General features: G+C 40.2%; 1 protein-coding gene across 3 annotated transcripts; it reads right to left on the bottom strand.

The window, feature by feature from the left end:
• Window positions 1-2,477: 2,477 nt before the first annotated feature.
• Window positions 2,478-8,936, bottom strand: LOC130207127 (rho GTPase-activating protein 19-like). 3 transcript variants are annotated; one of them, XR_008834237.1, is made up of 11 exons: window positions 8,782-8,936; window positions 8,264-8,517; window positions 7,218-7,298; window positions 6,477-6,686; window positions 6,138-6,364; window positions 5,903-5,989; window positions 5,316-5,381; window positions 4,809-5,018; window positions 4,629-4,724; window positions 3,839-4,336; window positions 2,478-3,718 (listed from the first exon to the last, which is right to left on the bottom strand). XR_008834237.1 is itself a non-coding variant. In XM_056435580.1 (11 exons), the coding sequence occupies exons 1-11, from the start codon at window positions 8,826-8,828 to the stop codon at window positions 3,709-3,711; spliced, it is 1,401 nt and encodes a 466-aa protein (XP_056291555.1). In that variant the 5' UTR covers window positions 8,829-8,936; the 3' UTR covers window positions 2,478-3,708. The 3 variants fall into 3 exon arrangements, 2 of the variants coding, with proteins under 2 accessions (XP_056291555.1, XP_056291556.1); XM_056435580.1 differs by having other exon boundaries at window positions 4,224-4,336; XM_056435581.1 differs by lacking the exon at window positions 7,218-7,298 and having other exon boundaries at window positions 4,224-4,336.
• Between the last annotated feature and the right edge of the window lie 70 nt (window positions 8,937-9,006).

Raw genomic sequence — 9,006 nt, 5'->3', positions numbered from 1 at the left:
AGCTCGAGCCACTGGTACTGTTCAGGTTCTACAGAGTGCTTTGCTGCAGGGTGGATCCCTCCATCCCCCAAGAACCCCCATCACCTCCAACTAACAAAGGGAATCAGGCAAACATCTGTCTGCTTCGCTGCTTGACCAACTGGAAATGCATAGCAATACTGCAGAGTGTATGGCATATGCAGGGTATCACACACACCCACACACATAGTGAACACAGCTGGTAAGCTCATTGGTGCCCCACTCCCTTCCTTGCAAGACATTTACACCACCCGCCTCACCCGGAGAGCTACCTCGATTGTGAATGACACCAGCCACCCTGCACACAGTCTGTTCAGCCTCCTACCCTCTGGAAGAAGGTATAGGAGCCTCCGTTGCCGCACCACCACTCAGTAATGGCTTCATACACCAAGCTGTCAGGAAGCTAAATTCTCTCCCCTCACTCCCCCCAGCCATATCCTCCAGTCTGACAGGAAGCTGAAAATCCCCCCGCCCCCCTAAAAAATCACTCAAAACTCTGCACTTTAATCACTTGTATTCACTTGTTTAAAATTGTATTACGTATTTATATATATATAGTATTTATAGTATTTATATATATATAGTATTTATAACAACTGTACGTGAATCTTTATGTTTACTTAGTATTAGGAAATGTCTTGTCTTATCTGTTGTGCCTGTGCACTTTTATATGTTTCACTGTGGGAGAGTGGGAAACGTCCTATCGATTCCTTTGTATGTCTTAACATGTGAAGAAATTGACAATAAAGCTACTGCTACTACTACACCATCTGTGCCGGTAGAAGTGTCAGTGCAGTGCTGATCTTCCTTCCCTCTGAATGGCTAATTAGAGGAGAGAGTGGTGTTTAGTGGTAATGGGGACTGGATGATAACGTCCTTCTGCTCTCAGAGTCGTGATAGGAATGCACACACATATACAACAGGAATTATTCTGCTGCTCTTAAAGCCGTGGGAGGGCATGGCAGCAATTTACAATTAGTCTGGGAGAGCAGTTTGCAAAACAGAAGCGCTCACCAACAATTGACTGATGAGGAAATTGGCGCATCTCATTTTGCCCTGTGGAGTTCAATACAAACTTTTCTGCAGTTTGTAACTAAACTTTTATTAAGGAACTGGCAGCTTCTCGTGTTTGACTAGAGGAATTAATTTGTTACACAAAACTGAGGAGTGCTTGATAGAAAGAAACAAAAGCAAGTTTAGCATCTAAATTCCACAGCATGCTTGAAACCAAAACAAGTTCTATCCTGCTGAAAAGATTTTTCCACTGTCTATTGTTGAAAGAAATAAACTACAGAGACTACACACATATTTTAACCGTGATTCGTTTCCACCCTCCCCCTTTTAGTGTGGTATTTCTCTATCTGTAGTTCTAGAATCTAGACGGAATTAGTTCCCTCTGAAAGTCATTTTCGTGCATTCATTTGAAGCCAAATCACGACCACTCAGCATAGATGCCTGTGGGTTTGTGTGCACCTCAGATAATGTAAAGTTGATTGCAGTATGTCTGACTCATTTTACAGTCAGCATGCTCATTTTTGAGTAGGAATGCTGAATAAAAACCTCCCTGAAATGTGGCTGTAAAACAATACTATTCCTATTATGGAAGCTGTCTGATGTTTATTTACAGAACCTGAGGAGAAGCAGACCCATTTTCACAGATGTTTACAACATATACTTACAATACCAAACATGCATTGACATGGACACCATAATGACACACAGACATTCCTCCTATCGGAGAGCAGCCTTCACTCCAACTGTCCACCCACTCACTAAAATATGTTCAATTTGGCCAAATAATTTCCTGCAAACAGCAACCATGTTTGTGTAGGTTTACCTTTGGAGACCTTGTGGGTATATGGGGGTCAAATTTAGCTTAAACTGATTCACATTTAAACGTATTTTGACACATTTAATTTGTGTTTCCTTCCCATTTCGCAATTAGAAGCCTAAAAGTTTTCAAGCAATTTGACGACTGTTTGAAATTGGATCACTTACATTTAAAGTTGGGAGGTCAGAGGAAGTTAGTGAGAGAAGCAGAAAGTAGCAAGTCTTGCTCTTAAGAGAAATATTGTATCGATGTAAATAGGTTTCATGATGCATTTGTTATTTTTTTGTTTGTTATTCAAGAAAATATTGAGTGTTCACATCAAAACTTGTTTGGGGTAATTAACAGCACATGAATAGGTAACATACCAATCTCTCTCATAATGACATTCTCTATTTTAACCAGATCAGAGGAGATGTTGCACCTCAGGCGCTGTGGCTGACTCATTTTTTGCAACTAAGCAGCGTCACCTTGTGGCTGCAAGTAAAACAGCATCACGAGCGAAAGAGAGCCGCACTTCTTATATTCCAGAAAGGAGACGTGACAAAAAGCCAAAGAAGGTTCATAATTGTGTCTCCATCCTACTGAAGTCCACATGCAAACACTTCAAAAGAAAAGACACACACACAACTCAGCTTGTTGTCTTTTAATTCCAGTGAGTTGCATCACTTCACAGTAGCATCAGTACGTCCGTGGACATGTTGACCAATCATCACGTTTCAGTAGCTTAGGGACACCAGTGACGACTGATCTGGAAACGGCTACTTAAGACAACAAGCAGGTTTAAGGAGCTTAAACTCTCCCAGGAAGCACTTGGGTTAACAATCACAATAGAAGGCAAAAAACACATTTCTCTTCATTGACCTTCAAATATAAAAAGATAAAAAATAGGCAAAAAAAAAAAAAATGTCTTGCACAAAATAATTGAATTATAAACATAGAAGTGCATATTAAGCAATTAAACTGTAAAATTCACAATTAAAAAAACAAGCTGAAGTTTTAAGTATCAGTAGTTTTTAAGTATAACAGTGTTCTTTAGTAGCACCGAAGGTTTAAGCTTGTGGAAACGGAGAAATCAATTAATTTAATCGACACAAGATGGCCCTATATAGTCTTTAACTATGTGTCTCTCCACCTCCATTCATCTTCACTGCCTTAATTTAATTGACACGTGAATATATTCTTTAAAGAAATTTCCCCACACACTTAAAGCTATAGGGAATTTAAAGACAAATTTTAGAATAACATTTTTTCATTAATCATTAATTTAAGATATATTCACTTTAAAAAAAAGGCACATCCCAGAATTGACCACTTTCCTTATAAAAGTATTGAACGCTTTGCATTGACTGAGTTTAAACCTAATATAACTTACAAATGTAACATTTAAATAAAAAAAACCTGCATATCACATTGGACCAATAGATCTGACGCACTGGATTTTTAGGACTTGAAAAATTCAGAAAATAAATACATAGGTTTGCAAATGAAAAGAATGGTTCAGTCAATGGTAAAGCCAAATAGCCACAAATTCACTGTTATAAATACATGTCACTGGCATCCTGCTGAACATTGTAAAAGAACAAGGACAACTGGGTAAGAAAACTGATACCTGTCATTGACTTACAATAATGCATGCAGCATCCTGACTGCTGTCCTTTAACCCCATTTATGTAGGTTACATAAAACCTGCTAGACGGCAAAGGAAATGGGGTGGTTTCCTGCCATTTTACTCACATTTAAGACATAAACTTCACCGCCTCGCTCTACACCCTTTAGTTTGTGTCGACAGCACAGATAACTTAATACCCCTAATATAACAGTCAGCCGGATGTTTCCGTAGTTGTGAAGAGTGCAATCTGTTAGAGGACCCTGGACGGGATGAAAAGAGAGAGGAGAGAGTGAGAGAGAGAGAGAGAGAGAGAGAGAATGATTAGGTCATTTCTAATCCTTTCAGCAGCGTACATCAAGCATCATTAACAATGTAAGCACCGTTGAGTCAAAGTGAGGCCAGGCTTGTCTGTGGTGAACCACAGACGATGGCTGGAAATGCCAGAAAACTCCTCCAGCTCGGCCAGGAGGAAAACTACTTGTCACTGGGGGATGACACTTTTAGGAGGAAATTGTGCTGTCCCACAATTTAAAATGTGACATTTTGATTGGTTTGGTTTGAATACAATATAATTACTACTTGAGTGTTCCTCCATACATGTCCATCATCAAGCTCATTGGGGAATAGTATTGGCCTACAGGACCACGACAGCAGGCGATGAGGTTTTCTTACCGTGATGATGTGGATTCTTCCATGTTAAACAGGGCACTCAGTCATTCTAAGACTTGTTTCATTTGTTTTGAGGTGCATCAATGTTGTACTCACTCCTCCACGGCGAGTGTTTTCTCTTGCCTGGGCATCGATTGAGAGCTCGGTAGAGGACTGTGCAGACTGCTGTTTTCTTTCTCTCGGAGTACTTGGCTTCCCAACACCTTCCTCTGTTTAATAGACAAAAAAAGTATTACTGGAAGATTTCTAGAGGGTAGAACTGTATTTATTATACCATGTAGTGTTTTAACAAAACGCACTATAATATACTTATAATGTATACAAGACAATCATTATTATTAATATTAGTATTGAACTTTTGTATGTAAACAAATAAGGAAATACAGTAACAGAAGCTTTAGAAAGGTGCCACTTTTTGTTATTTGTCTAGAATCTGAACACAATGGGATGAAGGCTGAAGGGATAAGGCTATCGCTGCACACAGGAGGACTGTCAACAAACCTTGATGATTCCCCCCAAAGAGCGTGAACGCCAATGTTTCCTGCTGAAGGGTGTGCGTGAGTCGGCCGAAGGGGTCAGCAAAGGCTGCTTATCAAACTGCACGCACACAAATACAACACACTTAGGTGCTAGGTTGCAAATCGTGTTCTTTATGTTCTTTCTCCTCAGTGGGTACCTCACCTGTCTGATGAGCTTCTTCTTCTTGGCAGACTCAGGCAGGTTGTTGACCTGCTGGTACAGCTCCCTGAGGGCAGATTCAGTGTAACTCTGGGTCGAACTGGCAGTGGCGCTGACCTCACCACTGATTGTTCTCATGGAGGGAGAAGGGGAGGCAGCTGTTATGGCAGATATGAGCCCATCTTCAGTCCCAGAACAGAGAGTCAAGTCATCCTAGAGAAGTCAGACACAAAATAAAACCAGCTATTTAAAAATGAGTGAACTGCAACCCCAAACTCTTTTCAATAAACGTGGCGACAAGATGCAGAAGTAACAAGTCTCCAAATATCCTGTATTTAGACAAAAAGTAGCGAAACTTAAACAGGCACTAAGGTTACCGGATTCAAAAGTTAGAATAGGAGTATTGAAAGTAGCTTTATGGATTCATTTATTGCAGAATAAAGACTTTATATTTGTATTAAGATGAACTTGGTAAGAAATGAAGAAAACACAAAGAACCAAAATGCTTACCTTCGATTGAAGAGTTGGTGATCCTGTGAAGTACGAGCGGGTATAATCTTTGATGTATGTAGGTGCCTTCAATGGAAGGAAACATGTCAAAGAAATCCTCTGATGAAAGATCCTCCTAAAGAATTAATCTAGTGTACCATAGATGAATGCAATTGGCATTTAGAAATGTATGACCTCACCATGAACAATGATGTATTGAAGCTGCTACTTTGAAGAATATATTATGTGTACAATAAAGAAACTGAACAAACGGAATGAAGAAACATAAGCTAATCATTGAGCTCCAAGAGGCTGCTGATTACAGGCACTAGGAAAAAAAATATCTCTCTTTTACATGCAAATTCTCTATCATCGTTCCCGCTGCTTGCATTCATTATAACCCTGGCAACACATGGTTGGGATGTAGTACATTCATCTTTTCAAATGATATCTAATGAGGAAAAGCTCCATGTGGATGTTTTTATGTGAAAGTAAAGTTTAGCACAGGATACAGACAACCGCAAGAGATCAAATCACCTCATGTTGTTGTACTCATCGAACCAGGAAGAGCAGTGAGGCCCAGAGAAACAGTTTCTAAAACTGCTTACCTTGAACAGTTTCTGCGAGTGCCTGATAAGGAACGCGATGCCATTATTCAGTTGCTCGATGTTTTCCTGCAGATCACTTGCCATAACCTGCAACATAGAAAATACCACAAAATAATCAATGTGAAACAAATTCAAGAAAACAGCCACGGTTTACTTTACTGAAAATGAACTCCCCCCCCCCCCCCCCAAGTAACAGGACTTAGCAGGTAGAACTAAATAAACCTACGGGCCTTACATTTTTGGGCCAGATGATGTGTGGCGCAAACATTGTGGCTAGATTGATAGCAGACATCTTGTTGACGTGCTGATTTCGAGCAGTGTGGTACAGCAGGTCCAGCAGCAGTTTCAACAGGCTGCGGTTGGCTGATGGGAGCAGCATGAAAAGCAACTGAAAAGCTTCAATCTGGTGTTCCTTGTCAGGCATATTCGTCTTATCTCCTCTGTCATCAAAACAAGTCAGCTCTGGACACAGCACATAAGAGAATTGTTACAAAAGAGCAAGGGGTGCACTCATATTTGATTTTCCAAAAATACATTTGGCAATCACAAGGATCTGTGTATCATCAACCCACACCTCCAATCTTCAGGTGGGCATGATAGTGTCTGTGCGTGAGCAGAGGCTCTGGCAGCTCTCCCAGGTAGGCTTTGAGCAATGTGGCCGCATCATTAGGATGGAAGTCCCCGGTCTCTAGATCTATCTCTGCCCCAGCATTCAGCATCTCCTTCAGGGCTGCCTGCCTTAGGCTGTGGCCTGGTACACGAAACAACCCCTCCACATGAAGGTCTGACGAGTAAGAGAGACAGATGGTGAGAGACAGACAAAAAGGAGAGGAAAAAATATATATGACACAGAGTGAAGACATAGGGAGACAAAAACACAGTGAAATAAATGGCAGGAAGAAGAAAGCTGGAGCAAAGAGCTTTCAGATGAATTATTGACCCAAGCATTTGCTCCCAGTGTCTATTTTCACTGAATTACATCATCGCTTTCTAGAAATAAACCATGACGTCATCATTATTCCCTGCTTTGCAACTAAGTCAAAGTAGTAAGAGTTATGATAGAGTTTTGATGCTAAACAAATCCAATAATTATAAGGGTTGCTAATACAGGCTGAAGCAATTCAACTAGGTATATTAAGATATTGTTAAATCAAGTAAATGTGATCTTTGTCTGACACAAATACTATCATCGCTCCAGATCTCTCTCGTCACGCAATAGGAGATGCATGTCGTCATGATATCACAAACTATTTTGGATGAAAGTATCCTCCAAATGTCTGACCTTATGCATGTCTATTAATATTAAGATACTCACTTTTACTCAGGTATTCAATGAGCTGATAGATCTGTGCTATTCCTTCTTCAGTTAATGGTGCCCCAAAAACCACTCCTTTGTCTGAAAGTCATCAAATAGCATAGTTTTTATACAACTGTATTTATTCCAAAGCCATTACATCATTCATTACAATTATCAGCTCCCTTTTGTCATGTACATTGTTAGGTTGTAATAGTTTATTTTGATAACATCTGCAGAGGTCTTATGTTTTAAATTAATACATATAGAAAGATATTTTAATAGAAAATATTAGGGAGACTATTGATATTGTTATTAATGTATTATGAAGCATAGGGGTAATGTTTACTCTATGCAAATGTAAATGGCAAGAATTAATGTATGTTGCATGAGAGTGGCTGTATGTTAGTATTATAGATTGACGAGGCCGGTTCAAGTGACTTACAATAACAAGGGACTTTTATTGTGAAAGTGACTTTAATGCGGACAATAACAAGACGGGACTCTTATTGTGAAAATACTTGTTTAGCGACTTGACCAGAAGTGACGTTTTGACCGGGGCCAGTGACATTGAGTATGAAACTCCGTGGATTAGAGAAATCGGGTCTTTTCTACGGAGGAGCCGGGAGCCGAGGAAGAGCGCCTTGAATGTTTGTTTACACTTCCTGCCATTAAATGTTGATAACTTAATTCACGCGCGTCCGGAAGCCTGTTTTCCATCATCTGCGAAGTGCCCAGTTTCAGAACTACTTTACAACATCAATGACATGGACCTGCTGAGGCATGTTGCATAATCTACAAGAGCAGAAAACCACATTGAGCAAAAAGAATGAAAACTATTGAGTCAGAATATATATATATATATTTGATCCTAAATGCTTAGTGTGGGTTAAATGTTATTTGTGTGTATCATCCATGTGACGATTGAATTGAGTTGTTTTTTAATTATGTCATCCCAAGTGGAGATGCATGCATTGCAAGTCGCTAAACTTCCTAATGCAACCGAATGACACAACAAACCAAATAAAATAACTCATACCATATTCGTCTAAAACGGCGTTTCTCACCTTTACGCTTCAGGAAGTTGAAAGAGCGGAGAAAGCCACCGGCGGAGGGCAGCTTAGCCTCGGACTCTCCGGTGAGCTGGGCAAACGCGTCCCCCGGCAGGTCGATGAGACGAGTGATATTACTTAGTACCAAATCCGCAAAGGCCTGTGGATGCTCGTGTCGCAGCCGCTCCACAAAGAAGTCCGGGTTAAAGATCACAGGCTGACTCGTGTTTATCTTTTCCTGGCTGATAAACACGATGCATTGTGTCCCCCTGTGGTTGGTGAACACAGAAATTGAGTTGGGATTAATTGGAACGGTCATGCTTCGGACTGGTATCTAACCTCTAAAATATAAACAGATATTAGCGGCATACCAAGTTGCTAGGTAAGTTAGCTAGGTAACTACTCTACTGAATAACGTTAGGTCACAACACATGTATTGTTTAAGCACTCATGCTAATGATTCCATATAATACCCTAATATAGTAGTTTATGTGTCTGTTTATTTGAGGACATATTCAACGAAACGTTTATACCTTCTGCTCAGTTTGTGATTGTTGTGAGGATCGCTTCCAGCCGCCATCTTCGATTTGAATCTTCCGCTGTTTAATCTGTAGTCCCGCCCACTGCGTTATGATTGGCTAAAATAGGACCTCAATTGACACGTCATTTATTGTCATTCTACACAGGGTTGCACAATAACATGCATGTTGTCGCCCCTTTATGTTGCACAATAATTCACGAAACAAAATAAAATGGTG

This window comes from Pseudoliparis swirei, chromosome 17, assembly GCF_029220125.1.
Source record: "Pseudoliparis swirei isolate HS2019 ecotype Mariana Trench chromosome 17, NWPU_hadal_v1, whole genome shotgun sequence".
NCBI lineage: Eukaryota > Metazoa > Chordata > Actinopteri > Perciformes > Liparidae > Pseudoliparis > Pseudoliparis swirei.
The sequence above is the reverse complement of the archived record's forward strand: the minus strand, read 5'-3'. Positions and strand labels throughout refer to the sequence as shown.